This window comes from Colius striatus, chromosome 26 (assembly GCF_028858725.1).
Source record: "Colius striatus isolate bColStr4 chromosome 26, bColStr4.1.hap1, whole genome shotgun sequence".
Taxonomy (NCBI): domain Eukaryota; kingdom Metazoa; phylum Chordata; class Aves; order Coliiformes; family Coliidae; genus Colius; species Colius striatus.
In genome coordinates, this window is record NC_084784.1 from 3,451,337 (window position 1) to 3,464,374 (window position 13,038).

The 13,038-nt window shown below is 63.0% G+C and overlaps 1 protein-coding gene across 5 annotated transcripts in view; it reads right to left on the reverse strand.

Annotated features, from left to right (window-relative positions):
- The window catches only part of LRP1 (LDL receptor related protein 1), a 90,947-nt gene that overhangs the window by 44,027 nt on the left and 33,882 nt on the right, over positions 1 to 13,038 (reverse strand). For all 5 annotated transcript variants that reach the window (XM_062015386.1, XM_062015384.1, XM_062015385.1 and 2 more), the window contains exons 7-20: positions 10,306 to 10,468; positions 9,448 to 9,670; positions 8,721 to 8,910; positions 7,204 to 7,347; positions 6,676 to 6,912; positions 5,776 to 5,956; positions 5,141 to 5,363; positions 4,799 to 4,988; positions 3,938 to 4,063; positions 3,259 to 3,399; positions 2,860 to 2,985; positions 2,532 to 2,648; positions 2,328 to 2,408; positions 86 to 253 (exon numbers count right to left, since the gene is read on the reverse strand). In XM_062015386.1, the coding sequence (XP_061871370.1) occupies positions 86 to 253; positions 2,328 to 2,408; positions 2,532 to 2,648; positions 2,860 to 2,985; positions 3,259 to 3,399; positions 3,938 to 4,063; positions 4,799 to 4,988; positions 5,141 to 5,363; positions 5,776 to 5,956; positions 6,676 to 6,912; positions 7,204 to 7,347; positions 8,721 to 8,910; positions 9,448 to 9,670; positions 10,306 to 10,468 (2,310 nt within the window). The remainder of the gene's footprint in view (positions 1 to 85; positions 254 to 2,327; positions 2,409 to 2,531; positions 2,649 to 2,859; positions 2,986 to 3,258; positions 3,400 to 3,937; positions 4,064 to 4,798; positions 4,989 to 5,140; positions 5,364 to 5,775; positions 5,957 to 6,675; positions 6,913 to 7,203; positions 7,348 to 8,720; positions 8,911 to 9,447; positions 9,671 to 10,305; positions 10,469 to 13,038) is intronic.

Consider the following 13,038-nt stretch of genomic DNA (forward strand, 5'->3'; position numbering starts at 1 on the left):
GCTGGAGCAGGGGCTGGGGCTGGGGCAGCTCTGCAGGGCCCTTGCAAACACTCCCCGGCTGTCTGAGCCGCGGGCTGGGGCTCACCCTGGTTGGTGCAGTTGGCGTGAGTCTCGTCGCTGTAGTCGCCGCAGTCGTTGTCGCCGTCGCAGGTCCAGTGCACCGGGATGCAGCGCCCGCTGTTGCACTTGAACTGGTTGCTGGAGCAGGAGTGGCTGCAGCCGGCCTCGTCGCTGTTGTCCCCGCAGTCGTTGTCTGGGGAGGGAAGGGCAGAGGGCCGGGGCTCAGGCAGCGCCAGGGGGCTCAGGCTGGCGGAGGCACGGCAGGAGCGAGGAAGGTGGAGACATCCCCCCTCCCTTTGCCAGAGGAGAGGAGGCAGCCAGGGGAAAGCAGGGAACGGGGGGCATCAGATGGCCCACGGCGGCAGACGGGACGTGGGGCACCGGGCAGCCCCCTGGCAGCCCCTGGCACGGAGGGGCCGGGCTGAGCAGAGAGCCCCCAGCCCCCCGCTACAGCACCAGCAGCACACAGAGAGAATGAGACACAGAAACTGCATAGATCAGCCATGTACCTGGGGAGGGGGCCCAGCACTGAGGGGGTGCTCTGCTCCAGGGGAGCTGAGCTGGGAGGAGGACGGTGGGCTCCTCTGTGGGGCACTTCTATGGGGAGGGGGGTTGGTATTGCCAATTGGGGGGTCAGCTTGCCTGGAGGAAAGCCCCTCGCCCGCTGATGGGCTGGGAGAGCTTTAGTCTGATTCCTGGGACACTGGCAATGCAGCTCCTCTGTCTGCCCTGGCCACGGGCTTGCTGGAGACACCACGGGGCTCTGCTCTGCTTCAGCTGCCAAAGGGCCTTTGCCTCCCAGTGCTCCACTTCCCCACACACAGGAGCTCACAGTGGGCACAGGGACGTTGCCAAGCAGCTTCACCAGGCAGCCCAGCTCCTGCAGCTGCAGACCCCGACCCCTCCAGGCTCTCACCAGCTCCGTGGGAGGGACGGCTGCCTCGATCCCCACGTGCTGCTGGAGCACAGGGGCATGGCCAGAGAGCATCAGAGGCCATGGCCAGGGAGTGCAGCATTGCCAGAGACAACAGGGGGGGCACTGCCAGTGTGTGAAGCGGCAGCCCCTGGGGCTGGCAGCGCTCTGGGGGGGGCAGGTTTGGGGTTGCTTGGGGCCAGGCTGGGGGTCTGGTGCATGTTGATCTATGCACTAACCGGTAGGTTTTGGACAGTTCTTTTCGTCAGAGCCATCCCCACAATCTTTTTCTGAAACACAGAACCAACCAGACAGGAGAGTGGGCACAATGACAAACAAAACCAGCACCACGTGGCACACACACACACACAGAGCGTGGCACAAACCCACACCGGGGCCAGGACGTGAACGCTGACATGGAGAGGACACAGAGAGGCTGCACAGCACACGAGCAGGATGGGGGCAGGAGAGACTGGGAGCAGCAGAGGGTACTGGGGAGCCCTGGGCAGCCAGGCTGGGAGCCTCATGTTGCTGTGGGTCCTGTCCCACAGGCACTTGGTGAGGCTTTCACTGCGCAGAGGTGCCCCACGCCAAGGCTGTGGCTTTCGGGAGGGTCTGGCTGCCTGCAGTGGTGGATCCCCAGGAAAAGAGACTGTCCCTTGGTGGGGCTGCCCCAGGAGAAAGAGGCCACTGGCTCAGGGAGACCTGCAGCTGCAGCTCCCTGCTAACCCCCTTCATTCTGCAGCTCTGACAGTATCTGTGGGTTGGACTAGATGATCTCTAAAGGTCCCTTCCAACCCTACCATGGTATGATTGTATCCTGCCTGCTCTGAAGCCACTGATTACACCTAAGAATGCAGAGCTGCTGAAGGGAAAGAAGGAAAGGTGTGGGGAAGGAAATCAGCCCTGGGGCAAAGCCTCTCTCAGGCCTGGCCCTGGAAACACACCTAAGGCCAGATGCAAGACTGCTGGGGAGACCTCCCCTGCCTTCCCTGCAGCTACGGGACCTGGCTCAGCCCCACCAGCAGCACAGGCCACTCCACACTCATCTCAAGGGCTGGGACAGAGCTTTGGCCACCTTGCCAAGCAGGCCAAGGTCTGCTGAAGTGATCCCTGCCAGGCTATTCCTGCAACACACGCTCCCCCAAGGGCAGCCAGGGATAACGCGGGTCCTGGCGGCGCAGGATGCGCTCACGGCTTCAGCTGATGCCTCCTCCCTCCAGGGCCTGGGCTCTGCAGTTCGGCACGAGGGGGAGAAGTGGCCGTGGCAGGACCAGGGCCCCCTGCCAGGCTGGTAACCCTGTGCATGACCTCCCCATCACGCCCCACAGCAGCCGTGGCGCCGCGTCCTCACCGTTGTCGCAACGCCAGTTGATGTTGATGCAGCGGCCGTTGTTGCAGGTGAACTGCGTCAAGGGGAAGCAGGTGGGGTAGGCTGTGGAGGAGGCAGAGGCACCATCAGTGTGAGGGGAGGCTCCCCGTGCCCCACTCCTCCTGCTCACAGCCCACAGGGCCCCGTGCCAGCAGTGCTGCCTCCTCCCCCTCGCCCCCAGCTCACCGCATGACGCCGACTCGTCGGAGCGATCGCCGCAGTCGTCGTCCAGGTCGCACGTCCAGGAGATGGGGATGCAGCGCCCGCTGGCGCAGGAGAACTGGTTGGGGGAGCAGGTCCGAGCTGGCCCAGGGACAGACAAACAGCTTTAGTAGCTGGCAGTGCCTTGCTTCGCTGGGGAAAAGGCTGAGGGACAACCCCCCTCCCCGCGGGGCTCCTGCGAGGCACGAGGTGAGCAGCGGGGAGTGTGAGGCCCCAAAAGCTCGGCCTCAGCCCTGCAATCAGCTGTGTGAGCTCCTGCTGCGGCTCCCCGAGGCTGGGGCGGGCTCCTCACCCGAGCACGTGGAGTTGGACTCGTCCTCGTTGTTGCCGCAGTCGTTGTCCCCGTCGCAGAGCCAGCGGTTGGGGATGCAGCGGTTGTTCTTGCACTTGAAGCGGTCGGAGGGGCAGGTGTGCTGGTCTGCAGGGGACACACAGGCTCAGGACCTGCCCTGCTCCATCCCTCCCCCAGCCCTCCCCCAGCCTGGCCCGGAGAAAACCCGTCAGAAAGGGGACAAGTGGCCTCATCCAAAGCGAGGATCCCAGATCCCCATCACCGCCCTCTCCTCCTACAGCTGAGGGGAGGGGGCAGAAGGGTCCGGGATGCCTGACCCCCTCCCCATCCCAGCCCACTGGCCCCCACATGTGAAGGAAGCTTCTCCCCAGCCCTGCTGCCCCAGGGGTGGCCACGCACGGCAGAGCTCGGGGGCCTCGTCGCTGTTGTCCAGGCAGTCGTTGTCCCCGTCGCACTTCCAGCGCTCCTGGATGCAGCGGCTGTTCTTGCAGGCGAACTCCCCGGGCTGGCACTGCGGTGGGGGGATGTAGGATGGGTTGGCTGGTGAAGGAGAAGAAAAGGAGAGGGATGATTTGAACCAAGAGCAGGGCAGCGGTGAGGACAGTCCTGGCTGCCTGGGGTTGTCTGTGCAGCGACCCAGCAGCCCTGAGAGCACCCAGACGCTCGTGCCCACAGGCATCCTGAGCATGAAACAAGAAGGTGCAGCCCATGGGAGAGACTCTGGCTCAGGGGCATGCACAGGCTGTGCCAGCAGAACATCCCTCCTCTCATTTAGGCTGGCAAAGCACAGTAGTGCCCAGGCTGCCTGTCCTGAATGGGGCTCTTCCCCCACGCTGGCAGCTTCAGATGTGGTTGCTCAGCCAGAGATTTCCACCCGCTCTTTCCATTGTGCAAGAGGAGGAACCGGACCCAGCAACATCCCTCCTCTGCAGCCTCCCATGGGTGCAGAGAGCACCCAGCTCCCCAGGCCCTTGGGCAGCCCCACACCACGTGTGGCATCACTGAGCAGAGCTGCAGACCCCAACCCATGTCTCAGGGAACGGGGGTCCCCACGCAGGGCCAGGTCCTGGCAGCCTACCCTGGCAGGTGACTGAGTCTGATCCCAGGAGCTGGTCCTCAGCACAGGCACACTGACGGCCCCGGGGGGTGGCCAGGCACAAGCTGCTGCAGCCACCGTTGTTCACACGGCACTTGTTGGAGCCCACTGTGGAGGAAAAGCAAGAGTGAGGAGAAGGGGACTTCAGAGTTGACTCCTTGGGGGGCTGCTGGGTGTCCCAGGACTCCCTCAGCCATCCCCAGGCTCAGGCAGAGCTCCAGGCTGGGGCAGAGGGGCTGGGGCACAAGGGAGGTGTTGAGGCTGGAGAAGTGGAGGCTGAGGGGAGACAGCAGCACTCCCTGACCTGATGGGGGTCAGTCTCTGCTTCAAAGTGATAGAACAAGAGGAAAGGGGCTGGAGTTGCCCCAGGGGAGGTTGAGGCTGGAGCTGAGGCAGAACTGTTTCCCTGAGAGGGGTGTCACCCCTGTGCCAGGCTGCCCAGGGAGCTGGGGCAGTGCCCAGCCCTGGAGGGACCCCAAAGCCGTGGTGCTGAGGGCTGTGGGTCAGTGCTGGGCTGGGCAGGGTGAGGCCAAGGATTGGACTTAAAGGTCTTTCCCAACTAAAATGATTCTCTGATGACTCAAAAGGCTCCACAGCTGGAATCCAGTTGGAACCCCCAGTTCATCAGGCAGTGGGGACCCCTCAGGCAGGGACGGAGTGTGGGAGAGGGAGGGGACGAGCGACAGCAGCGCCTGCAGAGGCTGCACAGGGATGGACAGGCAGGGACAGGAGGAGGCAAAGAAAAGGCGTGCAGGGGCTTGAGGAAACAATCCCACCCCTCTCCCAGCCCCAGCCCAGCCCAGCCCAGATCCCTCCCGGGGTGTGAGGCGGGGGGGGCGGCACCTTGCTGCTGCTGCGCGTCGTACATGCGGATCTCGAAGATGGGCGGGCGCTCGTTGCGCAGCAGGCTCACGGCCTTGGCCGCCTGCTCCAGGCGGTAGATGCTGCCGCTGCGGTACTCGGTCCAGAAGAGGAAGCTGCCGTAGTGGCACAGCCCGAAGGCGTGGTTCAGCTCCGGCCCCTCGTACACGACCTGCGGGCGCAGAGCGAGCCGCGGCGCGGTTACGCTGGGCGCTGGGAGAGGGGCGCGGCGGGGGCGAGGGGCTGAACCCCTGCGGCACACGCTGCGGCTCCAGGCAGCAGCTCAGCTGCCGGGGCGGTAACGGCCCCTGGGGCTCCACCTGCCTTGCGCTCCGTGCCGTTGAGATAAACCATCTCGATGCGGTCGTAGAAAGCGTCCACCCAGTACAGGATCTTGGCTGGGATGTCCAGGCTCAGCCCGTTGGGCCACAGCACGGTCTTGGAGGTGATGAAGATGTTGCGGTTGGACCCATCCATCCAGGCTCTCTCGATCTTGCCCCTCTTGCTGTCCTTGGGATCCTCCTCCCAGTCTGTCCAGTACATCCACCTGCCGCACACACCGAGCTGTTACAGGAGCGGGCACAGACCACCCCGCCGCTGGTCTGATGGGCTCTGCCCCTCCTGAGCCCGCCGAGAGCTGCTGGCAGAGGACGGGGAGCTCCTGCTGCGCAGTGCCCAGCCCCAGGCAGCGGCCCCACGGCCCTCTCAGCCACTCCAGTGCTGCTGAGCCCAGGGCCAGAGCTGCCACGCAGCAGAGCTGCTGCCAGCACCGTGGCCGAAGCCGCCCAGCCCCGTTGGCACAGCTCAGGAGCCACTGTGGGTGCTCAAGAGATGCAACAGCTGCTGTGGGGAGCTGAGGAGCCCATAGCAGCTCTGCAGGGGCTCAGGAGCAGACATACCCACCCAGGAGCCAGCCCTGCCCTCCCAGGAGCCAGCCCTGCCCTCCCAGGCCCTCACACCCGTTCAGGGGGTCCACCACGATGGCTCGGGGGTGCGTCATCTTCCCCTCGATCAGCGTCTTCCTTGTCTGTGCAGCTTTCTCCAGCCGAGCCACGCTGATGGTCTTCTTGGGGCCATCGTCTGTCCAGTACAGGTTGTTCCCCATCCAGTCCACGGCGATTCCCTCCACGTTGTGGATGCCTTTGGGGGAGGGTGGCAGATGAACGGTGGAAGCCACGGCCCCGCTGTGCCCTGGGCACCACCTGATGCCAACCCAAACTGACAGGGACGATGGTCCCCCGGCCCCAGCGCTGGCAGCTGCCCCAGAGGCACCACAGCCATGGGGAAACTGGGTTGGAAAAAGCCAAATTCAGGAGTGTCCTGGGCTGGTTGGCCCCAAGACAACATGAACGCCCTTGGCTGGCAGCATGGGGACGGATGTGGCACCACGCTGAACCCCTGACTGAGGAGTCCTCATCCCTTCTTCCTCCTCATTCCTTCCTCCTCCTCATCTCTTCTTCCTCTTCATCCCTTCCTCCTCCTCATCCCTTCCTCTTCCTCATCCCTTCCTCCTCCTCATCTCTTCCTCCCCCTCATCCCTTCCTCCCCCTCATCCCTTCCTCCTCCTCATCCCTTCCTCCTCCTCATCCCTTCCTCCTCCTCATCCCATTTGGCCAGATTGGGGTGGGCCAGCTTGGGACAGTGGCGGGTGGTCCCTGTCCCCTCTCTGTGCCCGTCTCTCCACAGCAACCTCCAGCTAAACCCAAACAGCAGCTCCAGGCCTTGAGGGCTCAAAGACACCAGGGAGAGGGACAGCAGCACCACCAGGACACACGGAGATGCCCCTGCTGGGTGCTGCTGCGGTGCCCAGGGGCTGCCAGGCCGGGGCAGGGTCCAGGCTGGGCCCCTCGGCCACGCACCGTCCTTCAGGATGGTCTCTCGCTCCGTGCCGTCGATCTTCTGGCGCCCGATGAGGTAACTGGTGGTGTCGGCGAAGTAGATGAAGCCGGTCTCGGCGTGGAAATCCAGCGCCCGGGGGTTCATCAGGTTCTCGATGGGGATCATGTGCTCGTCCGGCACCTTGGCCCCCATGTCCATGCCCCGGATGATGCCGGGACGCCCCTTCCCGTACACCAGGAACAGCTCGTGCTCGGGCTCTGCGGGGACCAAGGGGCAGAGTCACGGCCAGCAGCCAGCTCGGGGTGGTCTGAGGGGTGGGTGGCCCCGGCGCAGGACCAGGGACCTGCCCCCTGCAGCCAGCGGGTCTGTGGGGGCTGCAGAGCACACGGGGACAGGCTGCTTGCAACCGGCAGGGAAGGAACTGAAAAAGCTCTGCCTGCCCCTGGGTGAGCTCCAAATGCTTTGGCACGTGTCCCCTCTGCCCACACCAGTCCCTCACAGAGCCACCAGCCCCCTCCCACAACTGCCCAGGGAGAGCCAGGACTCACTTTTGCAGGACTTGCCATCGCTGCCCAGGCTGAAGCCGGAGCGGCAGCGGCACGTTCGGCTCTTGTGGCTGTTCCCCAGCAGGCAGATATCTGAGCAGCCTCCTGGCTTCCCAAACTGATCAGGCTCACAGGCATGGCTCCTCACTGCAACACACAGCACGGGCTGCAGCAGCCAGACAGGCAACCAGAGCTGCCCTGCACAGAGGCACCTCCAGCCAGGGGACACTGATCTGCATCACCAGATGTGTAGGTGAGGTGCTGAGGGACATGCTTTGGGTGTCAGCTTAGTTGATGACCTTTAAGGTCTTTCCCAGCTGAAATGATTCTATGAGGAGATGGTCTCATGGGTGCTGGTGGGATGAGAGTGGCTCTCAGGGCTTAGGGGTGGGTGACCCCTTCCCCTCAGAGCTCCTGGGGAGTCAGCCAAGGGCTGAGCATTGCATGGGACAGAGCACGCAGAGATGGGAAAGGACCTGCCCAAGATGAAGCATCACTGAGGAGGAAAAGCTGTCAGGGGCACTGAGTGATGCTGCCTCCATCCTGCCAGCTCAGCCCATGTCAGAGTGGAGGCCCCGTGCAGGGACAGCCAGCACCAGCCCCTCCAGCACAATCCCACACTGCTCAGAAGCCTCCTGAGGACTCCTGTACCCTGGAAAATGCCAAAGCAGGCTGCAGGCTCTACGGGGGGTTTTCAAAGGAGCAAATTGACTAACTGCAGGAAGGTGCTGGAGGTGGAGAAGGCAGATGAGGAGGGACACGGGGAGGGGACAGAGCCTGCAGCTCCCCTGGAATCCCTCGGGGCCGGGAGCGGGCGGCTGCGGTCGAAGGGCAAACACAGCCCTGGCAGCACGTGGGCACCACAAAGGGAACACATCAATATTTCAAGATCCTGCCTCTGCTCTCAAGTCCCTGAGCTCTCCAGAGAGATGTGAGGGATCAGGCACATGGCACAGCTGCCTGGCTCATGGGAACAGCGGCCACGGCTGAGCTGATCACAGCATCGCAGGAGGATGGGGGTGGGCAGCGCCCTGCAGAGCTGCTCCAGCCCCAGCCCCTGCTCCAGCAGCTTCCCCTGGCTCAGGGGGCACAGGAACGTGTCCAGGGGGGGTCGGGAACCTCCTGAGGAGCCTCCACACCCTCCCTGGGCAGCCTGGGCCAGGGCTCCCTCAGCTCAGCACCAAAGGACTTGCTCCTCCTGGGCCAGGGGCACTTGCTGTGTGCCAGCCTGTGCCCATCACCCCTTGTCCTGCCACTGGCCACCCCAGCACAAAGCCTGGCCCCATCCATCCTCCTTTAGGGACTGAGCAGCACTGATGGGATCCCCTGAGCTCAGGCTTCTGTTCCCCAGGCTGCAGCCTTTCCTCCCCACACACACATCCCATCCCTCAGCAGCGCCTCGGAGCCTCTCCCCAGCCCTTCCCCATCTCTCTGGAGCTGTCTGGTCCCATTAAGGACGGGACCCACTGGGTGCAGCCCACCCCTCCCGCAGCCAGCCCTGGGGGAGCTGCTGTCCCCACCTGTGGGCTGCCGGCGCTGGTGGTAGATGTGCAGAGCGCCGCCCTTGTCCACGCGCGTCACCACCTGGTACTCGGTGCTGTTGAAGCGGTTCACGCGGATCACGCTGGTCTTCTGCTGCGCGTTGGCGTTGTCCGAGTTGGTGGCGTACAGGTAGTTCTCAAACACTGTCAGCCCGTAGAGGTGCTCGATCTGGGAGGCACCACAGGCAGCCACAAGGGATTTTAGGAGGAGGCAGGAAAGCTCTGAGGCGCGCAAAGACACCCCCATCCCACCCCACGGCTCTTTGCCCCTCAGCTCATTTAGGGCATGGGGTTGGGCTTGGCAGGCTGCTGCTGCTGCTGCTGCTGCACAGGTTGGTGTTCATAGAATCACAGCATGGTGAGGGCTGGAAGGGAGCTTTAGAGCTCCTCCAGCCCAACCCCCCTGCAGAAGCAGCTCCCACCCAGATCAGGTCACACAGGAACGTGTCCAAGGGGGTCTTGAAGTCCTCCAAGGAAGGAGCCTCCACACCCTCCCTGGGCAGCCTGGGCCAGGGCTCCCTCAGCTCACACTGAAACAGTTTTTCCTTATGTTTCACAGTTTTTTCCCCTGTTGTTTATGTTCTCTTATGTGTTGAGCAGCTCCTGCCTTTCCTTTGCTGGACCAAGCCCATGGACCGAGCCCAGACACACCTCTAGCCCCCTCTGCCTCCCCCCACAAGCCCAGCCTCCCTCTGGCCCCACTCACCAGGATGCCCTGGATGATGGTGTGCCTGTTCTTGCCTTCATAATCCACCACCTCGATGTAGTCCAGGTAGGCATCTGCCCAGTACACCAGTCGGTTCACCAAGTCCAGGGTGATGCCGTGGGGAAAGACGATCTTGCTGTCCACCAGCTTGGTGCGGTTCTGCCCGTCCATGTCGCAGCGCTCCACCTTGGGGATCTGCCCGTAGTCGGTGAAGAACACTTTGCTGCGTGAGAGGGGCAAAGGCAGCGGCTCAGAGCCTGGTGTCTCCTTCAGCCCAGCAAGAGGGAGGGTGCAGAGGTGCAGACAGCTGCCTGCCCACGCCTGCAGACGGGGGCTGGAAGGAGGTGGCCGAGGTCCACCACAGCAGCTCCCAGCCCAGGGGAGCTGATCACAGAATCCTTTTGGTTGGAAAAGAACTTTAAGCTTGAGTCCAAACACCCACCTGCCACTGCCAAACCCAACACTAAAGCTCAGCACCTCAGCTCTGCTCCCACAGCAACGCCTGTGCACGGAGCAGTGCCAGCTGAGCAGAGGCTCAGGCTGCTCTGACCCAGCTCCAAGCACAGAACCTTCATCTCTAAACCCAGCTGCTGATCGTGGCCTGGTTAAAATGCTGCTGCCACCACTGCCCAGAGAAGAGAGGTGCCCCTGACAGGAGGCTGCAGTGAGGTGGGGGGTCCATTTCTACTCCCAAGTGACCTCTGCTCAGAGATCCCTCAGAGCAGATGCGTTGCTTCTCCAGCAGCACCTTTGCCTGCAGCAGCCTGGTCCTCCTGGCTTGCTCCCCCTCCCCAAATCAATGGTGCAGGTCCAGGCAGCAACCCTGAGCCCTCCCACCCCCCCAGGCAGGGCTCTTACCCCATGGCTGGGTCCAGAGCTATCCCCTTGGGGTTGTAGAGCTCCAGGTCCAGCAGCGTGACGCAGGTCACTCCGTTCTTGTTGCACACAAAGATCCTGTCATCGATGTCATCCACGAAGTAGAAGTTGCCCGTGAGCCAGTCAATAGCCATCTGCTCCACATCTGGGCCAGGGGAGAGGAGAAGAGGTTGAGCAGGGAGCGAGCCAGGAGCCCCACATGTGCCTGTCTCAGCCCACACGTCGTGTGAGCCGTGAAGCGGCTGCGACCTGCACCAGGGACCTGGCCCCGGTCACCCCACGAGCACTGACACAGCAACTCGTCCTCTGCTCCCCGGGGAGATGGGACCTGCCACCCCCACAGGCATCACAGCCCAGGCAGGCTCTGCAAGGTGGGCACTGGAGGAGGAAGGGGGGAAAGCTCAGCTGCTGGAGAGCCAAGTGGGGTGGAAGGAGCTCAAACTGCAACACAGGGACAGGAGAAATCTGCTGAGCCCAGGCTGGTGGCAGCGAGTGTGGGGGGCTGTCAGCATGGGGTGCTGCAGCACAGGCAGTGCTGATCCCACAGCGCAGGGACCTCCCCACTGAGCCCTGGGGCAGCCCAGGGACAGCAGCTGGCACACAGCACTTCAGTGTTTAATTAAACCAGTGAAAGGCTGTTAAATGGGATCAATGAAACGCACCCAGATTCCCTCCTCACAGCCATGGCACTGCTCAGCCAGCCCCAGGCCAAAGGCCAGGGTGAGGGGCTGCAGCTTCTCTGCAAGATGCCAAGTGCTTCAGAGGCTTTTCCTCTCCATTAGTGCCCTGCAGACCCTGTGCCATCCTGAGGCAGTGCCAGCACCACCGAGCAGGGATGGGCACAGCAGCCACCCCACACCCCAAGAGGAGCAGGGCCAGACCCTGCTGAAGCTCAGGAGCACAGGGTAGCGGGAAAACATGAATCAAACCAGGTCATTTTGCAACACCCTGCGCTGCCCTTGCTCGCAGGATTCATCCTGATGGTATCAAACCCTTCCCTGCACCACGGTCTGCACGAGACCCGGCTGAGGAGAGGTTTTAGGGTGCTCTGTCTGAGCACAAACCTGCACCCTGAGTTATCCAGGTCAATTTGCTCGCTCCAACACCTCCACTGAGCGTTTTGTGTCAGGGCTGAGGCCCTGGGGATGTCAGGCCAGTGACCAAACCACCCTCCCCTCCGGAAAGGCGAGGCCAGAGCACCCGCAGCCACCACCCAGCGTGATGCATCTCCTCAAAACAAGTGGAAACAGCCAGAGCCAAGGAAATAGCATCAAATCAACCAAGCTGAAGGCCTGTGAAGGGTTCCTGCAGCACTGCCCAACGTGCCAGAACCAGCACCCTGGGGTGGAGGCAAAGCTGGTGCAGCCACAGCCCCCAACCTGGCTCCTGGGTAGGACCAGAGCCAGGAGCAGCGCACAGGGTGCACAGGGGCGGCGGGGAGGCGGCGTGGGGCAGGCAAAAGGACGTGTCTGTGCCTCTGAGATGGAGCTGCCTGCGTCACGCTGCCTGGCCCAGCGCCCACCCTCCCTCCCCCTGCCCCCCTCAGCCCTGATTCACCCCCTGACGAGGGGAGGGGGCGGCAGCCCTGCTGGGGCGAGAAACGCTGCAGCACAAGGATGTGCAAGGAATCCACCCCCCCCTTCCCTCCTCCCCCCAAAAAAAAGCAGGTCTTGGCTGGTGCCTGCACGGATGAGTCAGAGTCACAGGACCACGGGAGGATCCAAGCCAGGGCGGCCGGCGAGCGGCCGGCGGGACGGAGCAAGGGCCACGGACCCCCCGTGCAGGGCCACAGACCCTCTGGGCATCCCGGAGGGGATGCAGCCAGCACTCACCCAGGCCTCAATCCTCCTTTCCCATCACTCTCCCCTAAAGCCCCCGGTGTCAGGGGCCTCAGCACCTCGGCAGCCACCTCCCTGAGCCACAGCCACGTCCAGCCCCGTCCCGTGGGGAGGAAGCTCACCACCACGGCACTCCAAGGCCAAACAGGAATCAGAAAGGGGGGAAAAATGGCCAGGACAAGCTCTAAGCTTCCAGCCAGTTGCTTCCCAGGTCCTGCAGCTTCCCTGACACCTCTCCTGGTCAGAGGAGAGGGTCCCAGTGCTCCCCGGGGGTGTCCCAGCTCAGGCAGCGCGGGGCTGGGGAGCTGGGGGTGACGCAACCACTCGCTGGTCTCCCAGGCTGTTTGTGCAGCTGGAAAGCATTACCCTCCTCAAAGGCTTTTGTTTTGCAGCTTGCTCCTTCTCTCCCCGCTCTCCATCCTCCCAGCTCCTTCACAGGACTCAGTTTTTGCTGTTATTACGATTGTTTTCAGCTCTTGTAGCCTCAGCTCAACCTGGATGTCCTCTGGAACCTTCAGTGCAAGCTAATTTAGCACATGGCTATTTTTAACCCCTCGTGTTAGCTCACAGAGAACTCCCCCCACTCACCACCACCAGCACTTGGCTTTTGGGGCCTGGGAAAGATGCCCCATGGCCACTCATCACCAGCAAGACCTAAGCCAGGACCCAGCTCAGAGGCACCAGCAGGGACCAGCCCATCCCCGGGCACGGGATGGGGCTTGGGAACAACTTTCGTGGCAGAAAGCCGTCAGGGGCAGTGACAATCCCTCTCCTCCTGCCCACAGCTCCCAGTAGCAATGGTGGGCTGGCTGGTGAGTGTGTGCTTCCCATCAGCTCCCATCCCAGAGTCACCCTCCTTGCTCAACCACGGCTGGGC